The 26,667-nt window shown below is 40.6% G+C and overlaps 1 protein-coding gene across 2 annotated transcripts in view; it reads left to right on the forward strand.

Moving 5' to 3' along the window:
* Nucleotides 1-258: 258 nt before the first annotated feature.
* Nucleotides 259-26,667, forward strand: part of LOC122867507 (disintegrin and metalloproteinase domain-containing protein 12-like) — a 75,999-nt gene continuing 49,590 nt past the window's right edge. For both annotated transcript variants that reach the window (XR_006375939.1, XM_044178378.1), the window contains exons 1-3: nucleotides 259-811; nucleotides 11,561-11,682; nucleotides 14,502-14,575. Coding sequence is in view for 1 of the 2 variants with exons in the window: in XM_044178378.1 (XP_044034313.1) it covers nucleotides 706-811; nucleotides 11,561-11,682; nucleotides 14,502-14,575 (302 nt within the window). In the remaining variant the exon portion in view is untranslated. The remainder of the gene's footprint in view (nucleotides 812-11,560; nucleotides 11,683-14,501; nucleotides 14,576-26,667) is intronic.

The following is a 26,667-nucleotide window of genomic DNA, read 5'->3' on the forward strand; positions in this document are numbered from 1 at the left end:
CACGCTCAATCTACCAGTACTTTTTTTAGAAAAATTAAGTGGTCTATTCTGTTTAGCCTATGATAGGTCAACGGAGAGGGAAAACACAACAACATTAAAAGCAGCATTTGATTTAATTTAAGTTATTTTAGCCTACATTCGTTAAATACTTTCTTTATTTTAATCTTAATGTGCGCACATTATTGCTCAAGTGTATATAATGGCCACTTGGGGCTTTATTTTGAAATCTGGAACCGGAAGTTGTACTCTGGATGTTTCTGGTCACTTGCTGCTCATTTACTGAGAATGGGAGGTAGAGGTAGCTTTAGGGACCTCGCGGAGCGTTTAAAGCACATGGTCCCCACTCATAAGGCAACACTCCTCTTCAGTATTAATTGCCCTGGAATTGATGTCATTCCTGTGGGCGACTGAGACAGCAGCGGGTTGTGTATTTGTTAATGTTTTCATCGCTCGCTCTTCAATTCCCTCACATTTCTCACTTTTTGCGCGAGGCAGCTTTTGACTTGGACTTCTCTGAATGGTGCGCGGAGTTGAATCAGCTGTCGTCGGGATTTCCTAAGGCACTCATATACTTGATCATATTTCAGGAAGTCGTTTTATTGTGGGGGGGCTCTTGCACATCAGCTGTTGGTGGACTGTGGTTGTATGATGGTTGCGCTGCAGTGAAACAGTTGGCCAGTCCCGTCCACGCTTCAGCCGGGCATCATGAATCCCGGGAGCCGGAGTCTGAAGTTTGTTATTTTGACAGCACTTCACGCTTTATATGTCTCGATATCGGTGTGTGACAGTGTGCTCTCCAGATCTGCTGAAGGTAAGAGGCGAAGAAGAGGTGAAGGTGCCAAATTTATTCTGCTTTTCCTGTCCAATATCAAAGATGCAGGCGCAAGTAGTATCCTAAATAGATTGTGTTCTTAATTGTTTTATTGGGTGAATGCCAAATTTAAAAGAATAATAGTCTTTTCATGTCAAACATGAAGAAACAGCTTTAATGTGTATCTTGAAATTAACCTGTCTGCATCTGTCAATGTGCATTTTGCCTGCAATATGTCTATTCTACTCTAATTTATTCTGCCTATTCTTCATTCATGTCTCCCCTTTGGCTGTTTTTGGTAGCTAACATAATGTTTTATGAAAGCCTTTGTTAGTACACCAGACTTACAGATCTGTAAGTTTGGGCAGAATGAAACATCTCCAGTGTAAACAAGCTTTCTAAATTCATGATTTTCTCTCCAATAGATCTGTGTGTGAAAAGCAGAACATAAAATTTTAGCTCGCAGTCCATCCAGTGTGTACCTCAGAGGGGAGACACTGTATAATTGATGATGCTGAAACTCTTTTTGATAATCAGTGGTAGCACTTGAGGCATTTCGCTGGCGCTTTAAGCATACTTCAGTTTTTCAAGGCACTTCAAACATACTTATATTTTTCAATTATGGATGAATTCCAGGGTTATTTTAGTGGCAAACAAAAATAAAAGTCACATTGTTGGTTGAACCTAAGCAGTCAAGTACCTTTTTTAGAAACCTGTAAATTGCACTCTGTTTATCCCAGCAACAAATGAAAAATTGCTGCTCTTGAGCTCTGGGGAAATTTTCAAATGTGATGTCAGAGTGTGCTATGGGTCTATGCTCGTGTGTTTGTCTCATACTGTGATTGCAACCCTTTGGGCTGTGGCTCATGACATCTCAGTCGCCAGTGTTCCATGCCTTAGGTGAGATTTAACAAGGACACTGCACACAGTATGTGCAGCAGTGGTGAGTGGAGGAGCTGCACTTGGCGCCTACAGAAAACCTTTACATCTAAAAACACTGACAGTCACAGGACTCACTGTGGAATCCTGGGAATTAATTACCAGCAAGGGCAAATGTGTAAAAGTAAGATTGAAGCGTGAGGAAGTTGTTCATTTATTCATCAACAGTTCATCGTCATCAGAAGCTGGCCTTGGTGCGTTCGTTCCCGTGGGTTCAGTACTCATCGAAAACCATCATCACCAGTTAATTTGTGTGCGGTTGGGAAAATCTGTATTGGCAGGATATTTATCTGCGTCGGAGTAATTCGGGCAGATTTAGATAAATGGATGGAGGGAGTGGTGCGCACAAGTACTTGTTTACACCCACAGGAGATGGGGTTACATTTAAAAGACAAAAATAATCAAATGGTGTGAAATGCAGGGTGACGCCTGACTTCATGTAAATGCTGAAAACATCAGTTGAAAACTTAAATCAGCAACAATTTTGATAATGAATTAATCATTTAGGTTGTTAGCAAGTAAAAATGCCAAATAATCACTGTTTCCAGCCTCCCAACTGTGAGGATTTGCTGTTTTTTTCTGCCTTATATCATTTCAAACTGAATATGTTTTGGACTGTTGGTAATTTGAAGATGGTACCTTAGGCTTTCAGAACTTGAGAGTGGATTTTTTTCTAAAAAAATATTTTTACTATTTATAGACAAAACGACTGTTCGATTAATGAAGATAATTAGTTGCAGCTTACTTCATGTTAAAGCATAATGAGTGGGAACCATTAGTGCTCCCTTTTATGAGTCTCTACTCCGTCTCCAGACTGTGCACTTTTGTCTTTGCTGTCAGGAATTCAAGGCTGCTAAGAAAAGATGGAGCAGTTCAGCTCCATGCAACGTCATGTTGGCATACATATTTCATTACACTGCTCCTTGAGCTAAATTGTCGGTTTTCCTCTCCCTGTCTGTCTTGTGCATGTTTCTGTCCAAGTCGGGGATCATTTGTGAATGATTTCCTCCGATGGTTGACACACTTAGTGTCAGCCAGTATTTACTAGCCAGCTGTACTGCTTCAGCCAACATGACTCTCCTCGCCTCGAGCGCTGCATGCAGCTTGTGTGCTGCATGCTCAGACAAATGAAAGTTGAGCTGAGAATACATTTTTGGACTGTAGTAAAACATTCCTTTAGCAAACAGCGTCCTCCCCTAGAGAGACATTATCATTGTGATGTGACCCATCTCAAGTCAGAGGCATTTAGTATCTTTTTAGTATGAATGGATTCAGATCTTCCAGATGAGTTGTACAGGATAGTTAAGACCCAGGGGGCAGGTAAGAAGAGTTGGCCGATGTGTTGTTTCGCATTAAGACAGATTGATCAACCAGTTGCTGTTCCGCAGTGGGGATATTTAAATAGGAGGGGGAAAATCGCTGGACTGTGCTCATGTGGCCTGACCCTACATGTGTTGCATTAATTTCTTCGAAGCTGCCTTGGACTCATTTGACCCCCCCCCACCCCAACAAAAGTTTAATGCACAAACTGAAACCTGATGCTGGCTCTGGGCTTCCTCATTGGACTTTCACACCCAGACAGGTCAGAGTTGAGCAAAGCAGAGCTCTCCCCGAGCGTCTTCTCTCTCGTCTGGTCAGAGGGCCCAGTTGGCTCAGATATCTCTTGTCAGTGTCAAATCTATCTGAGTTATCTAAGTTCCACACCATCAGTGTTTCACAAAAAAATTATTGACAATTCATAAGCCTGCTCTAGTCTGTTCTTGTGTTCCATTTGCAGTGTGTATATATATATATATATATATATATATATATATATATATAACTTTGTCCTTGACCCTCCGTGGGTGGTCTCATCCTTTGAGCTCGGGTCCTCTACCAGAGGCCTGGGAGCTCTGGTGTTCTTCCAGGGATCTGCTGTAACCACTCCTCCAGTTTGGGGGTCACTGCCCCGAGTGCTCCGATGACCACGGGCACCACTGTCGCCTTCACCTTCCAGGCCTTCTCCAGCTCTTCTCTGAGCCCTTGGTACTTCTCTAGTTTCTCATGTTCCTTTCTCCTGATGTTGCCATCACTTGGTATTGCCACGTCAACCACAACGGCTTTTCTCTGCTGTTTGTCCACCACAATGTCTGAATCTGGAAGTCCCACAGGATCTTGGCTCGGCCGTTCTCTACCACCTTTGGAGGTGTTTCCCACTTTGACCTTAGGGTTTCCAGGTTTCCAGTCCATACTCCGTGCAGATGTTCCTGTACACTATGCCAGCCACTTGGTTATGGCGCTCCATGTATGCTTTTCCTGCCAGCATCTTACACCCTGCAGTTATGTGCTGGATTGTCTCAGGGGTCTCTTTGCACAGCCTACACCTTGGGTCTAGGCTGTGCAAAGAGGTCTGGTGTGGTAGATCTGGGCCTCTATTGCTCTGGTGCTTAGGGCCTGCTCAGGGCCTGCTCCTGTGCAGCCATGATGAGTGCCTCTGTGCTGTCCTTCAGTCCGACCCGCTCTAGCCATTGGTAGGATTTCTTGATATCAGCCACTTCAGTTATGTTCCGGTGGTACATCCCATCGTGATAGCAGTTGCCGCTTGTGGATGTTGGAACACTGAGCTACTAGTTACTTCGCTGTGTGTGTGTGTATATAATCTTTCTTTCTCTAGCCACAAGAACTCCACAACAAGATGAAAAACACACCCATAATAATAAAGACATATCATAGCAAACATTTTGACATGTTATAGCAGGAAAAGTACAGGTGTAATCAGTAACATTAATCACCATATAGAGTTGTTGTGGTGAACACAACGTGTTTCTAACTACCTGATTAATGTTAGTCCAATATAAATATCCAAACAGTTTTAACAGATATCATCTTTTTAATTTACAGGAAATAAATTAACATGGACAATGGGAAAAGTGCCTGAAATGGCACTTTTCCCATTGTCCATGTTAATTTATTGATTTTGTGTGCAACTTCAAAATCACATCAGTATCTACTTTTTTATAATTCTGCCAGAGCAGAGAATAGGAATCAAGAACAGGAATCAGTTGCAATTCCAGATTAATATACTGTATTACACTGTAGGTACTAAGGGAAACATTCCCCAGTTTGACGAGATTCCATATGAACGTGCAGTCATTGCCTTCCGCTGAGATTTGAAACACAGAATTTTATTCTTAGCTCCAGATAATCTATCTTCCAGCCTGGCATACAGCATCCACCCAGATTTCACCTCACTATTCTGCAACGAGAAGGGACAAGCGGCAATATATTTCTTAATAGGCGGACGTGTTAACAGGAACAAGACAGGTCACCTCCTATCTGGGTGAGTTTCTAACAAATTGGCCTAAACAAAGTTCTGCTACTGCCAGTTGCTTTGTCTGCATCTGTCTGAGTTATATTCCACAGGCGGACCTGTGATGTATTTTTAAGCGAAGCAGAGCAAGCAGCACATCAAATAGCTACATATCTACAAAAGTAGAACCTTGTCCAATCCAAGACTGTTAAAAGTTTGGGTTGGTTGTTTTCATGTTTACAAATACCCAGTGAAAATAGAAGTTCTTGAGTTATATATCAAGTCTTAAAATTGCTTGTTTTGTCTGACCAGCAGTTCAAAAACAAAAGATATTCAGTTTACAGTGATATAATTCATGCGCACAGATTACTAATTTGAGCGCATGAATCATTAAATCAAGAGTACATATGGCTAATTTCAGAGTACTAATTAATAAATCAAGAGCACAAATTACTTTCCCTCGTAGGATCCATATGTTTGCAAAGCATTTTTGCTTGATGAATGATGAACGGAATTGAAATATCAAAATTCGTGTTGCATAATTTTCTGAAGATCAACTAATCGATTAATCGAGTAACTGTGTCAGAGCTATTTCAGTTCCATCATATCCTGATATCAGTCTTTGTTGTTATAATTCTTGAGCTATGTGACTTTTAAAGGCACTGTCTCCTCTGAGGTAATGAATGAGATGGTTGCCACTGCACACTGTAGAACAACTCGAGGATTCGTAATGATACAGCAGCTGCCCTCCCCCTTTATTTTCTATCTTTCTGCTGTGGCTTGAGGTTTTGTTTTTCAGTTTTTTTGTGCTTTGATTGTGCGCCAGACATGTGCTTCCCATGACAGAGAGGAGTTCCAGGGCGTTGTAAATGAAATCCATCCTAGGGACCATATTAACAAACTTTCACACAGCTCTGCTCCAGAAACTCTCCGACTCTGACCTTTGTTGCTAAGGCATGCAGGCTCCAGGCAGCTAGCACAGCCCTCGCAGCAGGAGAGGTGCAACAGTGTCACCCGCCGGGGGCGTAACAGCACTGGTTCTCGGACAACATTAACCTCCTGCTGAGCCAAGGGGATTTTTTGCTGCAGGACCATCTATTTCCCATAGAGTAATTATGTGCTGACATCAGGCAAATGTGACAGCAAATGAGTTCAGTATTCAAGGTGGGGGTAGAGAGAGAGAGAACACACAAAAGAGCCATTTACCAGTAGAGGGAGCCCAGTGTTAAACGGCTCGATTATAATCCTAAACATGCTCTAAAAAAATCATCCGCCAATAAATCCAACCATTAACAACTCTCATTGCTGTGACTTTTGACACACTGCTACCTTATTAGATTTGATTTAAGGACCCTCTTTCCAGTTTGTGCAGATTCCTATTACCATGATGTCACCTACAGGTTTCTATGTTTCCTAGTGCAAACTCACAGTGTTGACATAATGTCCCCCAAATGGGTCGGATGTTTACTGTGGAGTCGAGCCAAGATTACCAGGCACTTTTCACCTTTGTACTGTAATCCCTATGAACCCTGCACTGTGGCTCGAGGAACAAGTTACATGGAGCAAGCTGAAGATTCGTCAATTATGTGATCAACAGAACATGAAGTCCTGCTTTCCAAATATGAGAATTTGCAGCTTTTCTTTTTTTATATGAAAGTAATAATTATTTCATCATCGATTAGTCTGTGTATTTTTAAGTCTATAAAATAAATGCTCATGAGAAGTTCCCAGAGCCCAAGGCGACATCCTGAAAGTGCTTATTTTGTGTGATCAACAATCCCAAAGATATTCTTTTTACAATTACATTTTAAAAAGCAGCAAATGCTCACATTTGAGCAGTGAATTTTTGGCAATTTCTCTTAATAAATGACAAAAATTATTGATTCTCTACGAATCCACTAATCAATTACTTTTTATTGGTATTTCTCCACTAATAAATTTAAATTGATTAGGTTTGGTTTTTGGACTGTTGGTTGATCAAAACAAGCAATTTGAAGATGTATTGGGCTCTTGGATCTTGTCATAAACATTTATCGCTATTTTATAGACTTAAAAATACACAGATTAATCGATGATGAAATAATTATTACTTGTAGCCCTAAATGATATAAAACAAAGAAAAGCAGCAAAATCTCACATTTTCACTATATTTTTGACATTTTATAGAATAAAGGATTCATTGATTAATAAAAAGACCTAGACCTAAAGACAGATGATGAAGGAGAGAAAGAGAGGAAAGGCAGCAGAGTTCATTGCTTTTGTCTCCAAGGTCATTTATGAAAGAGTGTGTGCTTGATGGGTCTTCCTCCCAATGTATCATTCATCATTCTATTTCCAATCACCATTCTGTTTGAATTAGCATAATCACTCTGATTGGGGATAAATTGAATTCAAGATATGCCTGTCAATCACCAAAAAACATTAACAAAGTTTTCCCCCATGGGCTGATGTCAGAACCAACTTTTGGCTCAGAAACTTTGCTGGATCATGTCTTCAATCTGGTCAGTGCTCTGATTAAAGACATCCACTAAATCCAGATAAAAATGGCTGTGGATACATGCTCTTGATGTAGAAAAAAGTCATCATTTTATTACATTTTCTTTATCAAGAACACACTTCCATATGGGACCATGGAAAGACACATATTTTTAGTTTTTTTTTAATACCTTTTTTGTCTTTGTTGTGTCATAGTTCTGCTTGAAACAGGCCAATTTAAACTCATCACTCTGCCCTAATGAATTCCACATGCTCTTATTTCAAGCCCATTTCCTTCTAGAGGTTTGAGTAGTAATGAAACAGTGTCCATCCGAGTCAAACAATGCTGGAATCATCTCAAGTGTGTCTCCTCCACACTTGTTTTTGTACCACTGAAGGGATTTTGCATGTCAAAGAGTCTCATTCAAGCCACCAAAGGCATTGTTTTTCATTTTCAATCTGACATGTTTTCAGAGAACTGCTGTCAAAGTGACTTTGGAGGGTGTCCTTGTGTGCTTTTCCTTCACCAGCCATCAGGCAAGGGTCACTGTGATTAGGAGTGCTCTTTATTGATGTATATGTATGTATGTGAAGTCTGTATCCCATCTCAGTGAGGACATGTGCACATGTCTGGGGTCACGGCCTCATCAAGTAGGCAGATGAAAAGAAAAGCATGCCATTTGTGTTGGAAAAGCAAAGATTGTTATGAATACATTATTTCATGGTTGCCTGTCAAGGAGGGAGTTGTGGTTGGTTGCGAGAAAGCAGGCTCTGGGGTTTAATAAAGCCAAACAGTTGTTGGTTTGTTTTGGTGGAACAGAGTGAGGGGGAAAGAGAAGGGCTGGAATTGTGAAAGGGCAGTAAGAAAGGATCTGCAAAGAACTGAGGAAGGTCATCTGTTCCCAGGGACCAGCAGCTCATAGGCTGTGGAGAATGCATTAAATTGGGATCGCTGATAAAACCAAGAAATGATTCACTGTGAAATACCATCAGGAACTGTAAAGTGCCCCAATAAGATTTAGCTTACCCGACTAGACAGCTACATGTCGAGGTGAAAACAGGCCAAAATCTGGTTGAAAAGTGAATGAAATATAGCAACTGTTATATCTTAACTAGATGTATAAAATCTTAAATTTTTCTGACCAAATTTACTCCAGCTTTAACCTAGGCATCACTTGACTTGCATATCACCAAATCAGTGCTACAAAATCCCAACCTGGCGGTCAGGACGCCCCCAAAGGGTTGTGAGATGATAAGAATAGAGCAGATTCTTGTGTCATTCTTGAGTTATTCTTGTGAATGGCGTTTATTTATCTTGCGTCCCCTTTGGAGATCCCAATCACCAGGTTGGGAACCTCTGACCTAAAAAAATGTTGCCAAGTTTAGATGCCTGGATGCCTTTTGACCTGCAAATCACTTAACCCATGCTTAGTGATGCTACACGGCTGTTAAGCTACAACCAGCCAATCAGATACAGTATTACAGTGTGTAAAACAACAGAACAATGGCTGTACATATGGAGTACATAATATATTTTTCTCACCAACATTGCTAGGGAGAGCCAAATTTATTACTTTATTCAGTCATAGGTCTGTATCATATTTCAGTCACCCACACGCGAACAAACACACAGTCACATTTCCACGCACACAGACATACAATCCTCCAACCTAGCTTTGACTTTATTGAGGCAATATAAATGGCACAACCTCTCCTTGTGTACACTGGAGCATAAAGGGAGCTGATCATGGCCAGAACTCTGCTTTATTAAGACCTCTGTTTACACTCTCCTTTATTGAACATATAAATAAGGCATTGGGTTCTGGTGCCACTTTTATCACTCCCTTAATGCTTCTGGTGGCTCTTATAACATTGTAGCTAACAAAAGCCACTTACACACTCCACACACACAGTCCTGCCACGCTCCAATTTTACCAAATGTCTCTCCCAAGCACACGGGAAAAAAATTAGCCTGCAGACTGTTTCCACTAATATAATGCCATTTATAAGCGGGAATTAAACCTCATAGCACACCACATTAACAAAATGGTTATTCACTTGCGGGCTTTGAAGTCAGGGAACCAAGCACTGCATGGTTGTGAACCTTGTCTTCAAAGTTGATGTGGAACGTGACACAGAAAAGGAGATGGCCGATCCATCTGTGTGTATGTTAGACTCATAAATCGGCTAACCACAATGTGGACTTGACCTTTCTCTGTCAAAACGTCTCACTGTTTTGCCCTCATCTGTTGTGTTTATCCACTTATACTTTTTACTGAGGTTGTCATTCGTTCCCTTATTCAGCATGCCCACCTCCCCCAGATGGTGTGGTTTTCTAGGACTAATGAGGGTAGGATGCTTCTCCCGCTGTTGTGTGTGTGATGCTGTCTCGTCCTTGCTGGAGCCTGCTTCTCATCATCAGGCTGGAGCTGGATGAGGACTGCTGAGCTGGTCACCTCCGGCTCTCCACTATCAGCTGGAGCAGCTCTGTGATGAACTCCAGAGTGGTGGTTTCCTCAGAGGAGAACCAGAACAAAGCTCAGCTGGGGAGCACTGTGCCTGACCTGGGTTATTAATGCTGGATAATAAGCAGACTCAGCAATTTAACTGGGTGAGTCATGCGTAGAGACAGAGAAGGGATGTGAACCTCGACGGAAGAGCCTCGAATCTGCTAGTAATAATCATCTGTGACAAATGTGTCCCCTTTGTTATTTGTGTTTATATGTGTTTGAAATGTGATTCAAAATTAAAAAGTAACAAAGCTTCAAGTTGAAAAAATGCCATAAATTATGCTCAGACCACACGCATAACTTCTCACAAGTCCACTGACATCATCCTCAAACTAAATCTGTTTCCCTGCTGTTTGGAAACGCTCGATGGAGCATCAGTGGAAGAAAACAAAAAACAAGCAAACATTTGATTTAGGAAGTTTGCACTGAAACAAATAGTTCTAAGAAACCCCTGCTGTTTTAGTAAGAGACCCAAGCTCCAAAATAGCTTCCGCTGCAGGGAGCTGATTACTGCAGGAACCCTGTTAGCATTGTCCTCTAGTGGCTCACTATTGCTCTCTGACTCTCTGTGTGCTCATGATGTACTTTTCAGAGCGATTGCAGCTTCTGTCTCAGTTGTAAGTGGGAGATTTGCTTGGGATTGTGGCAGTTTTTCTGCCACTTCATCTCCTGCCAGCACGCTTGGGGATGTCAGTATTGGATTAGGGGACGAATATATTCTTAAATGTCCGGCAACACAACGGTGCTCCAAGAATTGTAGCCATTTGGAGGCTCAGTTAACACCCTGTCAGAACAGAGAGAGAGGAGATAAAAGCATGCTGGGAACAATGTCCCAAAGCTACGTCTAATCCTTGCACTACATCCTGGACACTAGCCCTGTGTTAGGAGTTATCATAGCAGCAGCAGCAGCAACCCCAGTTCCTTTTTGCTCAAAACTCTCCATTCCTGAAGAACTGTGGAGATTTATGCAGCTTGAGTGGCAGAGGGGGTGGTTACGGTTTCGCCACAGGCTAACGGTTCTTATTGCTTGATGTCTGAGAGTGCTGAGTAGTGCTGTTGTATTCATGTTTTAATTGGAGAGGAGACAGTCTCCATTCTACTGACAGCCTATAAAAAGGAGGTGAACATATGTTCAGGAAGGGCGAGAATGTATTGGAGATGGCATTTTATCAGTGTAGATAATTGTTAGTCATGAAAAACAAAAACATTCAGAGAGCATTATTTGTGTGCTGTGACACAGAAAAGCCACCAAATACAAATACTGTGATTTTGTTTAAATGACAATTTATATTACAAGGCAGTTATACTGTCAGGTTTTGTCCTGATGTTGTTAATGAACACCAGGCTCAGGCCTTTAATAGCGGGGAGGAATTCATTATCAGTATTGTTTGGAGAAAATCAGTTTAGAAAATGTTCCCCTTTGTTTGTGTCCACAAAGATGGATCTGGTTTTACAGATGCTGAGAGAATTTAGAATAAAGGGGGAACACTTTGAAGTCTGTGTATTCTCACATGATATTGATATTTTCTTTTACAGGGGATCTTTTGAGCACGCCTGTTCATCACAGACCAACAGCAAAGCAGAAACACTATGGGACTACAGTACCTCTTCAGCGTGTTGGACAAGACTGGAAACCAATCACCCAACTCAAATCCCAGGTGAAAAATAGTAGTTGATAGAATTAAAAACCTTTTTTTTTTCTTGTTCTTTTAAACTTCTATTTGTCTATCCTATACTGGTCCATGTATATTGACATTACTTTGCATAGTATCATGAAATTTGGTATTGATAATCACAGTCCCCTGCAGATGATTCCTAATAATTTTGGTTACCTCTTCAAAAAAAATGAAAGTAAAATAAAATATAAAACGGGTGATTCCTTTGCTCCCCAGAGGATGAAAGCTTCTTACTTTGGACACTTATGAGCTTTCTTCTTGCACCACCATCAGACCAATACTTTGCACACATGGCAGTATATTTCATAATTATTCCAGCTGGCAGATTACCATGGAGTTGGTTGAACATATTCATGTTCCCAAGTGAATAAAACATTTTGATTTTAATGACCCTATGGTCATTAGTCTTGCATCACCCGCAGGACAAAATTTAAATTTTTGGCCCCAATAATGGGAAGGCTCTTAGTGGGGGGTTCAGACTGAAAATAGCCCTGCATTAAAACAACATAAGGGGCTGCATTGGTGGGGGTGTTGCTTCGGGTACCAGTGAGATAATGAAATACGATCCAGGAAGTCCAGTTTGAGTAACAGATCCATGAGCTTATCAGACGCCAAAACACTGCACAGAGGTTTCTAATACCAAAACAGGATTTTTATAACTTTCATTCACGTTACAAAGTAATCTACCAGGAATGTGCGCTTGCATGTATTTGACTGGCCAATGCAGCACCTTGCTGGCTGACGTCACCTTGTGCTGCAGCAAAAGCTGAGCCAGGTTCAGCCTTTTTGCTGGACGATCCTGTGTTGTTTTGTTGGAGCCCTCTGCGTTGGCAAGTTGGTCTGGATGTGGCTTTGAAATAGCAAAATTGTAAGTATGCTTTAATTTATGCTAGTATTTTTGTGGGCAGTCTTTAGGGGCTAGCAGGGAGTTTGATCTTTGGCCACCAATAAAGATCTTAAATCTTTTAAAATCAAGGTTTACTCTTAAACCTGTTGCACAAATATTTAAACTCAGATTAAATCTAAATGAAATTAAATGGAAGATTGGACTCATACAAGGTTAACACTGCATCTTGGACTGAACTATGCTGTGAAAAATGCAACAGATTGTAGATTCTGAATTCATGCTAGCTTATAATTAGATGATTTTTTCAGGCTTGCCTAACTCCAGTGTTAAAAGGTTGTTCTTATATTCCTTTATGCATTATAGCCTCAAATTAACATTTCTCATGGATTTAATGAATAATCTTAGTTTGTTAATTGTTGTTTAAATTTAATGAAAATTGAAGTAAAAATTTGATTATTCTTAAACTGCATGGTGCATCTCAGTCTTAATGTGATGAATTCTGTTCACATGTCAGGACCAAGAGTCAGCTAATTTAAAGGGAGCAGGACCAAATACAATACAGTCAGGCAGAGATAGCAGTCATTGCCTCTTCGTGTTCAGTTCAGTACATAGACAGCATAGACAGCTGTACAATATCTGCATCTTAGAAAGGAAGAAAACAGTACATAACCCACTGGAACATTAATGAAATGTTTGAAATCTGGGATCCTTGGCTCGGTTTGGTGTTCCCAGGCTTTACAAAAACAAAATACATGGCTGCCAGGCAGACTTAAAAACACAGCTTGCCTTTCTAGGTTGTGTTATTGAGTCAATTAATTTGTGAATTAATTTGTTCTGGCTTAACCAAACAGACAAGGTGCCACAAGGTTTCTTTGGGTTGTTATTACCAAGAAAAAACAAAACAAAACCTCAGATCAATGAATTAAAGCATAATCACAATGAAGGTGAAATTAAGTCCTAATTTGAATATATTACTCCCTTAATAACAAACCAAAACATTCAGTGTACTATCTATACAGTCCCTGAAGTTATGAATGTCAGTCGTCATAAACATTATGCAGTGTGAGGGAGGTCAAAGCATGTATATAGAAAGCTGTCTGAACAGAAAATAGCAGGAAGTTTAGTCCCACATGGCTTGTGCAATGATACTGCCTAAAACCTTAAGAGTTCTGCTTCCATATCCTCTTATGATCCACTAGACATTCTTCTCCACGGGGAGTGATGGATGACTTAACCCAGAGCAGCGCTCCTTTCCACAGTTGACCCAGATTGAACTACGTGTGTGAAATGTGTTTGTGTGTGTGTGGTTGCCCAGCGATATGAAGAATGTGAGACAGAGGATTTTGTGTCTTTCTGTGTCTGAGTGAGAGCGCAACACACGAGAGGAGCAAGGTTATGCGTTGACATGTAGATGAGTGTGTGTGTGTGTGTGTGTGTGTGGCGTGTGCGCACATGCAGCCGCATTTGTTGCACAGCACGACTGACAGAAGTGATATACGACTTGGTGCCACTTCATCTGACTCTAACAGAGACACATGGTTTCTCTCAGTGTTGTAACTCAGGGGTGCGAAGACTCGTGGCTTTCTGCAGGATTAATGTCAAATGGAATAGAAACATAAAGCTAATCCTCTCAGCTCTTGTTCTAAGATTCAAAGTCGCTTCATAAGGATTTCCGAATGCTCTCATCAATTGAAAACAGTGGTCTCGCATGCTTTCTCACAGCGCTAGGTGGCTCAGTCACAGTTTCATCAAGATTATAATGGAGCTTTATAAGAACTATTCTGTTTTTTTTTAATTGCCACCAATTTCATTTATTTTCTTAAATTTAGACCATGCTAACTAATGCTGCAACACTTGAACAGCAACCAGAACCATCTTTCCTCAATCAAAATGCTCTCTGCCTGACTCTAGAACCAGTTTTTCTCATCCCCTCTCCTGTCTGTTGTCTCTTCAGAGTCACCCTGCATCACTGAAGCTCCTGATTGAAACGGAAGGTGAACAGCTGCTCTTGGCTCTGGAGAAAAACGAGTAAGTGTTCCCTCCATTCATACTTGGCCTTAGCTCGGAACTGAGTGCTTTCTGGAGTACAAATGGGTGACATATGCACTGCCCAGGGGCTACAGCTGGGACTGCAGCCAAGTTGTGTGTCACACATAACAGCCAGGGAAGGAGGAAGTCTTTCTCTCTTGCGCTGCTAGTGTGGGCATGGCAGTGCTCTCTGCGCTTTGGTCTTTTTGTGTGCTGAAACAAAGACTTGAAAGACAGAAATTCCTGAATACATCAGCCAGACATTGATGAAAACCGACATCTTCCTCCTTCTTCTCCCTCTATCTTTTCATTTGATCTATTGGCATAACACAGGGGAGAAGGAGTCTTTGTTTGAACACAGCACACACTCCTTGCTCTGTATATTAAGATACTGTCAACAAAGTGTCAGCCGAGGGACTGGCAATGAGGGGGAACATCATTTGAAACAGATCAGGTTATCGGACTTAGTACAGTTTGACAGAGACGGAGCTCTGAATCTGTTTGGGGGAATATTTGTCATCTTTGCATTTTTACACAATGGCTGACTGTGAATGTGGCCTCGGTCTCAGACAACCTCCGAGTCGAGTGTGTTGCTGAGAAGAATGGGACTTGATTGATGGAGCAATATGTTTTCCATCCAGCTCTGCTGCCACACATGAGCAACCAGGAACAAGCAGAGCTGTCTGTGTGATAGAGAGAAAAGGGGAGAGGGAAGCAAAGAGAGAGAGAGACAGTGGATGGGTTTTTATGTCATAGTCAGCCATGAATCTCACTTGTTTTCCAGACTTAATATATGTAAATTCCACCTGCAGACTATGGGACATAGCTTTCAACACCAGCGACCGCAATTTTATGGCTTACCCACTTTGAAAATATTTTGATGGGAAATCACACTCAGTCTTTCTGTTGAATAACATTCCTGCTTTGCACAGGTGGGGATTTTGCAAAGCTGACTTGCAGATTGTCAACATTTCAGCAGCCCCATTTATAGCAGGGAATTACGTTCTTTTACAGTAAAAACACTTCATTTCAAACTGGGAACTAAACTTTTCCCTTGTGATCAGCTGCAGTGGAAAAACAACCTGCATTCCCATGCATCGCCCACATGATCCTCATCCAGCATGGCTGTCATCATTGTCCAATAGCATTAAATGTAAAGTCCACAGTTGAGCTCAAACACCGGGCCAAGAGGAACAAACAGAGACGATGGAGAGGTGCAATCTAGATCTTTCTAATAAGCTTGAGCGTGATGGAAAGACTTACTCAAACAAACCTCTCTGCATTCCAAATACCAATCTGTCAGAATTCTTTCTCAACACTTGCAGCAAGTCTGGAGAACAAGGTTTAGTTACTGGCAAGGGTTGCATTTTCATCATCTGTTGATTCTCACACACTTCTGTGAAAAGTCAGAATACTACTGCAAAAAAATCAAAATAGAAGCTACTTTATGTCATGCATGTTTGACAAGACTAATTACAAATAGAACATGGATTTGAAGAGGATATGTGTTGTTGAGTGAGTTTGTTCTGCGGATCAGTGCACCAGAGCCAGAACTGAACCTGCTGTGCTGACATTAAGTGAGGGTTCTTGTCTGAGGTTTGCTGGCAGACTGGCTGTATGCCACTGATGAAATCCAGTTGTTCAAACACAGCCGGCATCACTAGAGGTGGAAAAAAATGTGGTCCAGAATGAAATGATGTGAATTAAACCCCCGGATTTATTTTTGTTTTCTCAGGTCTCCGTTAATAAATATTGCTGGCAACAAAACATGTATGCGAGCGAGGTGTGCTGCACAGCTGAATGTGATCATTTCTGTTGTACTGAGATGGGAACATGCTCAGTGTGTGTCTGAACTCACATCACCCCTGCAGTGTAATAGAGAGTAGTAGAGGTTGACTAGGAAGGCTGGGGTGCATGAAAATGTTAACACAAACTGCTTAAAATGATTCCCTTATTTTGTTTGTTTTATAGAGAGGACCACTGCCTATTTGTTGCAAAACTTAAGTCATCCTTATTTAACCCAATGCGTTAAATGGCTGAACTAAAGGCCAAAAAGAACAGAAACAGCTAATCTACTATATTTTAAACACATCTCTTAAGTCTCTGTAATATGTTACTTTGACTTGGTGACTGACTTATTGTGAAGGTTAGAACTTTGACATTTGAAGGTCTTTATGTTTAACCTTCAGCTTGATCCCTGTTGTAACAGTGTTGGCCCAATAAACCAAACTTCTTATTAGAAAGCGCAGTCAACAGCTTTACGGAATGAAAATCCTCCTCAATGAACTGCGCACTGAACAAAAATGTTTATGCTACAATCTGTGAGTTTTTCTACCTATTTCGATGTATAAAAGTTAAATACTAAGATCTGAGTGGCAAATACCAGTCAGTTTTATTCATATTATACAAGAATTCCGATATTCTCCTCTTTCAAATCCATTTTACACCAGTGGCATGCTGAGCTGTCTCATACCATCAGTCTATTTATGGTAAAACAGTGAATTCAACAGAGACAAATACTCACAAAAGAAGTCATGAACAATTGACTTCATATTGTATTATTTCTCCTCATGATATCTGTGTATAATAAGTCACAATTTATTAATTTTCTCATTTTCCTCTGTGGCATCCTCCCACTGATTATTTCCAGTTTAAAAAATACATGTAAGTGTAACATTGTAACTGTTACCTTGTCTTTTGGTATTACTATAATATTTCCAATCATTATCTGAGAAGATGTATGCTGTTTTGTATGTCTATTCATAATAAATCACTGTTTCTCAGTCTGATGGTGAGCTGTGTAGTGTCAGTGACACTGATGACATTTGGAAAGCCTGCAACATGAAACTATTCTTTACAGTACAAAGCTAGTGTGTTTGTGAGCCAATATGAAGCATTTTTGGTGCGTCTGCTCCTTGGCATTAAGGACTGCAGAAGCAGGAGACATAGGCGTCAGGTATTTCTACAACATCCCTGGACACCATTTGAAAGCAGCCTGTTGTCGGGATGGACGATGCCTGGAGCAACATGTCAACTGTGCAAACTGGCGCTCCAAATTATGGTTCAAAAGATGGCTGCCTAAAAGGTCAAGGCCCTCTCCATGTGGAAATGCTGCCATTTTATGCACCCAGTATCTTCAGATTTAAAAAACTGAAAATAAGAAAATAGATTAGTTCTGGACTATCAACCAATTGCTTTGGATTACAGTGTCAACATCAAATTAACATTTTTTTGTGTAGTCAGCAATTATTGATGCTTGCCCTTTTGTGTGCATAAAGAAAGGCATCTACAGATAGACTCATAAACACTCATACATGAAGGACACAGGACAGTATTTGTTTCAATATTTTTGTAAGCAATGTATTTTTGATCATTAGTTACTGTAATCCTCTCTGGTTAGTTGGGGAAGCATTTATGCAGGAAAACTAACAGTGAATAAAGCCCTAAAGTGGATGTTGATATTAATGAGTAGTTTCATTCCAATGTTCAATGCCAAGCATATAAATCTTACAATTCTGTGTCGGGAGGTGTTGTCAAGGATTACAGATCAGACAGTAAAAGTTCAAGTTGTCCATTTGTACATGATGTAGCAACATGTTGTTGCATTTACTGCAAAGAGAATGTTCATAAGGTAAGCCTGATCACTGTCGTCTGCTGCACTCTGCCTGATTCCTGGTGGCATCTCATCTTCTGGGATAAAATAGTTAGTAGATGACTGTCTAAACAGACGCTTCACATGGTCTTTGCTTTGTGAAATAGCTCTGTTGTTCTTTATTACCTGAATGTTAAGGTCCTTTATTACATTTTGAAGCAAGACTCTGAACCAATTTGCTCCCAATTTACAGGCCATGGCAGGGGTGTGAGTGTGTGTGCTCGGGTGAATGAGAGACTTTGTAAACACTTTATCCTACTCAGATAGAAAAGTCGTATAAATATGCATCCATTTACTCTTTCATATAAGTGTTTTAATTTCTTTTCACATAAGTGTCGCATTCATTTATTCAGTTTCTTGCCCTTGCTGGGGGAGAGAAACCCTGACGCTTGTGCACCTCTAGATCAGTGGGGACAGTTGTTGAGCTTTGGCCACTGGGTATGGAACCACTTCTGGCAAAGTTGTTCTAGCAACTCTTGCTGCTTTGTGGCTTTGAATGTGAGGCCTCCAGGCATATCAAGATGAGTCCCAAGCTGAGCAGGGAGCATGCTCGCCATCCATGTTTCCCTTTCTAATGGACTGCAGGATCACTGAAAGGAGGCTTGGGGCTTGTCAGCTGGGTGGAGGATGTTCTTGGTTGCCTGCACTTGGGGTTTCTCCCTGCTCATCATGTTGTTTGGCCTTAAGCAAAAGGGACCTGGAAGGTTGGCTATCCATCTTGTGGAGTGTTTTTTGCTGCCAGACAAACAGACAAAAGAGCACACACAGATGTGCATACACAAACTTTAATCTGGCCTTTTCCCTGGACAGAGGGCAGGCAGAGGATATGTTTCCTGAGTGAAAGGCCTGACTGCAAACTTCTTCTATCTCTCTGGTGTCTGGAAGAATAATAAAATTCAGCCTGGACAGGATCCAAGCACAATTTGTCCCACTTTGCGTATTGGATTTTAGGGATGTTATTTGACTCCATATCTCAGGCTGGACTGCTGCTGGCCGGTGACCTGTTGCTTCTCTCATTGAAGACGTCCTCGTGTCTCACTGAAAACATGGACAGGAAACAGCCTCTCCTGGGGAACCGAATAAACGGAAGGCTAAAGACGCCGCACAAATAACCAACCCGTTCTGGAAAAAAGACGTCTCTGTGACCTCCTTTTGTAGAGTTATTGTTCTCTGCTGCCACACAGATTGTTTAAGGAACGTCAAACCCAATGACACCGATGGGGATCAAATCCTTCCCCAAGTCATTAAGTCAAACAAAACAAGATACTCCCATATATGAACACATACAAAAACTTATATTAACTTATATAAAAACGTATATTCTGCATGTTTGTGCTAATGCTCATTTACTCATTTAGTTCTAAAATTAATTCAGAACCACCAAACCTTTCAAGAGAAGGATGCACTGAGGTTAACTCTAGCCTTTGTACCTTTCTAGTTACCCTTGCGGCTGCAAGGCCATGATATACTATGATTCATTAGTTTCAAAGACAAGCCATGGAAATGGGCTCGTCTCTGTTCAGAGCCTGCGCCTTTTAACTACTTCCTTCAAAAGGGAATTTTTTGGAAGGAGGACTTTTGAATTACCTTCTCAGAAGCTCCAATTATTTTCAAGCTTAGAGCAGTAATTAATCAGGTGGATTCTTCACTCCATGTTGCTAATTAATTGGGGGGCACCCAGTAACACTGGAAAGCTCTTAGAACGGCTTGTCCCTTTCTTCAGGATGAAGAAGAGTGAGATGCACATGCACGGCGTCCTGTAAACTTCTGTTTTGTGTGTGTCTGTATGAATGTCTAGAAGCCTTCCATTCCAACCTAATCCTCAAATTTACTTCAAAGCCCAATGTCCAAAAACAACTCAACCCGTTCACCTGATGTCACTTTCTCTCTCACTAAACTGTAGCATCTAAATAAGTACTTTAATTTAGAATTCATTCTTATGTTATAAATAAAGTAGCATTTTGTGATTTGAGAGGCCTTTTTCAAGATGTTGTCACAGACATGTTTTAAGACATAAAAATACTCAGCTTTGAATAATAATTTGTGTAATAATATATGTTTTCCACAAAAAATGTTAATTACCTGAAAATTCCTAAAACTACATTGACTCCTTCTCCCTTCTTGAAAATACAGAAGCCATGAATATGCAAATATGCTCATTTCAAATGCTAAACCACTGGACATTGGATGTTTCCTACTTCACTGAAAAGTCCATTCTCAGTGTGTGTGCACTGGAGGCTTTAAGTTTCCACATCACTCGTGTGCAGGTTGCAGATTGGACCAGGATTGGCATCCAAACTAGTTGCGATGTCACAAAATCATGCTCGTATACGTCTACGTCTTAAACTCAAATTCAAGCTGGGCACAGAGTAACTTCTCCTCTTCAGCAGATGAAAATGAAAACAGCAACAGTGAATGGTGTATGTGCAAAACTCTGCACAGTGAAGGTCAAACATCCAACAAATAACAATAAGCAAAACACATTATTGAGTGGAGGGGGACTTTAAGTACAAAACTGAAGAAAATTAAATCTGAGTTTTAGACTCAATGGCTTGTTAAAAAAGATCTTTTGTACAGTGATAGGGGCCTTCCCCTCTCCACTCTGAGCCTTTTTCCAGACAGACCACAGGGGTCTCAGGACTCCAGCTGGTAGATCTATTCCTCAGCCTCCCTCCCTTCACCACAAAGTATACAGCCAACTGGAACCTACTGTCAGCAGCAGTTTCTCTCTGGGGGATGAGCCATCACTCAGCACTTACCTTCAGCAAAGAGCTTACAGAGGGTCCTGCAGATAAAGATGCCCTCTTTTTGCTATAGAGGTTGTTATTGAGGCTCGGTTTAGCAGTCTAATGTACATGGATTTAAAATAAAAACAATACAGTTTAAAATGTGGGTATGCATTTCATGATGTTTTCAGTAATCCATCAAATCAATCCTAAACTACCAAAATCAAATCATTCTAATCTTGCTTTCAGTTTAGGTAACTGGGGGTTTGGTGCCTTGCTCACAGGCAACCTGATAATAACTGACAGGAGCAGAGATTTACTGGGTGCTGCTGTGCAGGTAGTGCTCAGGATTTTAGAAACAAGTTGACTGTGGATGGAATACATGACAGCAAACAGAGAGACAACCAGACTGCCTTCACCCATCTTTTGTATGAGTCATCTTTTAAGAGCCCTTTCTTATTATGAAGATTTTGGTGTTAAAGTAACAATTCAAAGGCTGAACAATTTTACCCGTAAATTCCAGTCTGTCATTTTAAAAATGCGTCTTTTAAGATAAGATTGCATTAAAAGTTATGTGTTTCATTTTCAGACCTTTACATAACTTTTTTCTAACATTTAATACAGCCTAATGTAATGCTTTATCCGCAAGAACATTTATTTCAAGACTTTCAACATATTCCAGACGGCTGATAAAGTCTAAGCACTCCACCATAGTTCGATCAGACATAAGAAGTACTATTGAGATTGCACTATGTGGCATTTCTGAACAGCATACAAAATTAATGGAATTACATTTTGTTTTGTGTCTCCGTGCTGAAATGACTTTTTTTTTTAAAAATATGAATACAGAATGCTGGAATACTTTCACATCACAACAATATTGCAGGTGTGGAGACGGTGTAAATACTGGATATTCCCTTGCACCTCTACTCTTTTTAATCACATAATTTTCATGCTACAAACAAATGAGCAAACAAAACATGTCACTAGTTTGAAATTAAAAAGACAAATCAACAAAGTACAGTAATTTCAGTGTACAGAGGATTTTTCACTGTTAATACATGACAACAATAACCAAACTTGGAGACTGGGAACCTGTAAAAAATGCTGTCTTCCCCCGGCTTCCAAAAATGCCTGCAATAATGTCATAGTGTTGACATTTTACCTTGTTGAATTTTTTTCTGCTTCATACCTACCCTATTTAAATGTTGTTTGTAATGTGTTTCATGATGACCCTGATGAAGGCCACAAGTCGAAATGTGTTGGTTTAACAATAAAGTTGTTCTATATACTACGGGTGTTGCTGGAGTTTTGACCAATGTAGACATGGGGGAAATAAGGAAGCAAAATAAAATCACTACCTTCAGTGGCTCATGTACTGCTGAAATGCAGCTATGAAAGTAAAGCATAAACACACAGCCTGTCATTATATATTTGACTTGCATGCCTATAAGGAATAACACATTGTTTTTACACTCAGTTAACCATAGCAGAAGTGTAAGACAGTGTAAGAATTATTTGAATATGAATTGCCAGAAAATGTGGCTTCATTAGAGGTTCTTGAGGATTTTGGAGTACAAAAGTTAGTTTGAGCATCCATTAGCCAAGGCCCTCTGTCTTCATCTTCCTTTTCTGTGCTCTTTCCATCAGATTGTCTGTCTTTCTGTCTTTTTCTCTGGCTCATAATCTCTCCCTTTCACCTATTTAAGCAAACAATTTCCATAAATTCGAGTGAAATCTCATTTTCTCAAGGCTCTTGGGTGCCAAAGGGAATAAACAAAAGCAGCCAACGTTTTCGACCTCTGTGGCTGCTGACCATAAAGATAAGCAGTCCAGGCTCACAGTCCTGGCTTCCATCCTCCCTCTGACAGACAGACAAATAGATTTGTCGGAGTTACAGTGTGAGTTAATGTCAGCCGGGAGGGAATGCTTGCTCTACTTGTCCTCCATCCTGTTCCCTCCGTTCTCACAGTCCACTGACCTTCCTATGACCAGCACTCCCTGCGTGTGGGGTCACTGACTGAGCGAAGAAGCCACGCGTGGTCATCAGTCAGACGGTCAGACTTGGGCTGAAGGAAGCCTGTCTCTTTCAGCTGATCTAAAAGGGTTTTTCCCCTTCTGTTGCCCTACACATGCTCACGCAGAGCAGTGTCCTTGTGAAAATGAATGCTGGATGGAAGGCAAAAACAGCATATGCTCCAGTTGACCAGCACAGCAAAAAGCTCCAGCAGCAGTTCTTGCCCAAAAAGGTAGCATCTCTGCTGATGAACCTCTCCATTTTTTCCTTTTGGGTTCTTGCTTTTGACTCATTTAAAACTTCAAATCCACACACGACTCAGTGGGAAACCTGTGTAGGAGTGAAGTTCAAATGCCTCTTTCATCACAAAATTTAGCTTAGTGATAAAAGGAAAGAGAAAGTCAGGGACCTGGAGCACGGAGTCTTCCCCCATCTCTGTGTCATGCAGAAAGCAGATGCTTTTGGTTTCCCATCCCACTCGTCATAAAGGTTATGCGTCTGAGGCCCCGCAGTGCTGAGAGATGGACACACAGGGAGTAGACGGAGGCAGGGGAAGGTTGTGTGATGACTGGATTGAAGGTTTCTGGTGTTTTTGCTTTGTCAGATGAAGTGTGAAGGCAGTCCTTCTCCCCTTCTGTCTGCCTGCCTTCATGTCTCTCCCTCCTTACTTATTTTCATGCCGTCAGCAGCTTCTAAAAACTCCCTGTTGGGATATGTGACACGGCAGGGTCTCCTTTGGTTGGCCCCCGTACTCCTCCACACTCACTCTCACCTAATCCCTCCAGCACTGGGGACCAAAGCGAGCTGCCAACAACAATAGGAGCTGCCAGGGTTTGATAAAGAGGCTGTGGACTGCTTTGGGGTGCAGGGACCCCATGGAATCGAGGCCTGAGTCCATGACACTGTTGCATTAATATTATCAACAGTTTCCGAGTGAAGGGGTCATAGGCAGGTTGTAAATTCACAGAGGGTTAAGCAGGAAACGGCATTTGTTGACACATGAGCTGAATAGAAAAGCTATAGGTTGTCCTTGAAAAACAACAAGGCATATATTTAGTTGGCAGGAGTAGATCCAGTTGTTTGATGCAGGAACATAGCTACCATTGAGGACACTGAGGACATGTCCTATTTTTTTGCAAAGTTGGGGGTTTTAGCAATATGGAGGGAGTTAAAGGAATAGTTCCATATTTGGGAAATACATTTATTCGCTTTATTGATGTTAGATAAAAAGATCAACACCACTCATACTGTATTTGCCGGTTCAATATGAAGCTGGAGCCAGCAGTCTGGAGTCGTCACCTTGAGTTTTCCAGGCAACCAGTGAAGACTCCAGGATGTCACTGCACCCAGCTAAGAAATAGTCCCACACATAATTCCCCATTAAATCACAAATTGGTATTTTTACTCTTTAGTTTTTGATTATACAAATGAGATATAACGTGTTAATTAGTGGTCTTTAGAGGTGCTGTTAGGCGGACTGTTTCCAGTCTTTATGCTACATACAGATATGAGAGTGGTCATCTCATCTCACCCATGGCAAGAAACCAAATAAGCGTATTAACCAAAATGTAAACTATTTCTTTAACATTCTACAATTACAAATGTCTCATGGTGGTATTTGATTGGCTGATTCCAGTATTTTTAGACTCACTATATTAAAATTAGCCAATAAATTAATAAGTAAATAATTCATTCAGTATTTCCCCAGTAGAGTGTTGTGAAGAGAAGGCTTAGAAACATCATTCAGATGTTGGGGTATAAAATACATACAAAATACAAGTGAATAGGTAACTGAATGGTTAAAATATGAAAAATGCAAATAATAAAAAATATTTAGAGGCTCTTCGTTTTTGTGTCAGGTCAAAATGTTCTGAAGGAGTTTGGGGGCATTGTGCATGACTCATGACCTCAGAATTTCTACAATCCTGGTCCTGGTCTCGCAATTGATTTTGTTCAAAATACTGATGAAAATTAACAAATGGATGTTCTGTATGTGGATACAAATCAACCACAAACACCTTTTCTTTATGCTCGATGGGTCATCAATGCTGTAAAAATGAACAAGCCCAAGCTGTGTGCTCCATCTGCACGCTCTGACGTATTATGTGATGTTTACAAACAATCTCTTAGAGAAAGCCAATAATGTTCCATGTCCTGGACCAGCTAAACAACAGGAGCTATATTACTTCCAGAGATCAATGGACCACAGATGATCGATGAGCTAGTAGTGCATTATTGGGAAATCAATCACTGACTTTAGAAACAGGGTGAAATGATGTCAAGAGCTGATTTAAAGAAGCGTGACATAACAGAATCTTTTGTCAACACTCACTGCAAAAATCCGTTTTAATGAAAGCTGATAGAGATTTATGAATGCTTATAGGTTGGAAAACATAATGTATTGCCTAATTAATTGGACATTTAATTCCTTGTCTTAGTACAAACCACACCTGTTGCAAATGCATGAGGATTCTGGCCTTGCACATTACACTAAAGTTAATTTCTTTTTAAATAATTTTGTTGTTTTTGTTCTGTCTCCTCCAACTCTAACTGTAGCCTAATTCTCCTGTGAATCATCTCCTAAAAGAACACAGGGTCAGGATACATAACCAAACCCACCTACATCAAAATAAGACTTTTACTAGAAAGAGGGAGGGCATCTCCCTCATTGACACAATCAGAGAGGTGAAAGACATGAGGGGAGGGAGAGTAATTTGTATTCAGTCCTTAATTGTTTGATTTCCCTGAGGGCGTGCAAGATGGGGGAGAAGGGCAGGAAAAAAGGGGGAGGGCTTACAAGTACAGACAGATTTAATTAATTGAAATGCTGTTTTTTGTATGTGCATTTACCTTGTGAAAAGAATGATAGGCTTGATTGTTTGAAGTTCCCTAGTTGCTCATTAGTTCAAGCACGAGGTTGCAATGAATATAGATGGATGAGCTTTGGGCCTTGGGCCAGTTTTTTGCAAACCATTTGAATTAATGTGAAAGCTCAAAGCTGTTGTATTAACATGACCCGTCCTGAAAATGACTTTGCATTCACCCCTCCTCGGTTCCTCCTCCCATTCTCAGCCTTAACCCACATAATGATCTAAAAAAATAACAAAGAAAGCAAAAAAATGCTGTAGAAAACAGACAGAGAAGATGTGGTGAAATTAATTGTTTTGAGGCTGCACATAAAGCTTATTGTTTCCACTTGGAATGTATCCACAGAGAGGAATATGAATGAAATCTAGTCAATTTCCATCTGCAGGCTTTCAATATTGCCTGATTTTGCTACAGGCTAGTAGACATGAATATCAAAATGAGATATCTGTCTCTGAGATTTCTGCCTCCACTCCAATGCAATGAAGGTTTGTGGTGCCCACAATATTGTAAGGAGAAAAAAATAATTAAAGCTAGCATCTCTTTCCAGAAACTGTCCTTATTACTCACAGACCTCACTGTCAACAGATTTTATAGGGACTATTTTTTGGTGGAAAGTAGTTCCGGTGAAAATTGTTCACTGTAATTTGGGTTAACCGGCCCTTTCAAATTTAGTTTCAGAGTTTGCAAAATACTTCAGGAAAGCATTACAGTTCTATAATGCCTTCCTGATTTCCAATGCAGGATGCAGGGTTGAATAAGTAGTTTAGGAAATCAGGCAGGGAGTGTTGTGGTTTACTGATAGTGTTGAAAGAAAAGAATGTGTTGCATG

This window comes from Siniperca chuatsi, linkage group LG20, assembly GCF_020085105.1.
Source record: "Siniperca chuatsi isolate FFG_IHB_CAS linkage group LG20, ASM2008510v1, whole genome shotgun sequence".
NCBI classification, from domain to species: domain Eukaryota; kingdom Metazoa; phylum Chordata; class Actinopteri; order Centrarchiformes; family Sinipercidae; genus Siniperca; species Siniperca chuatsi.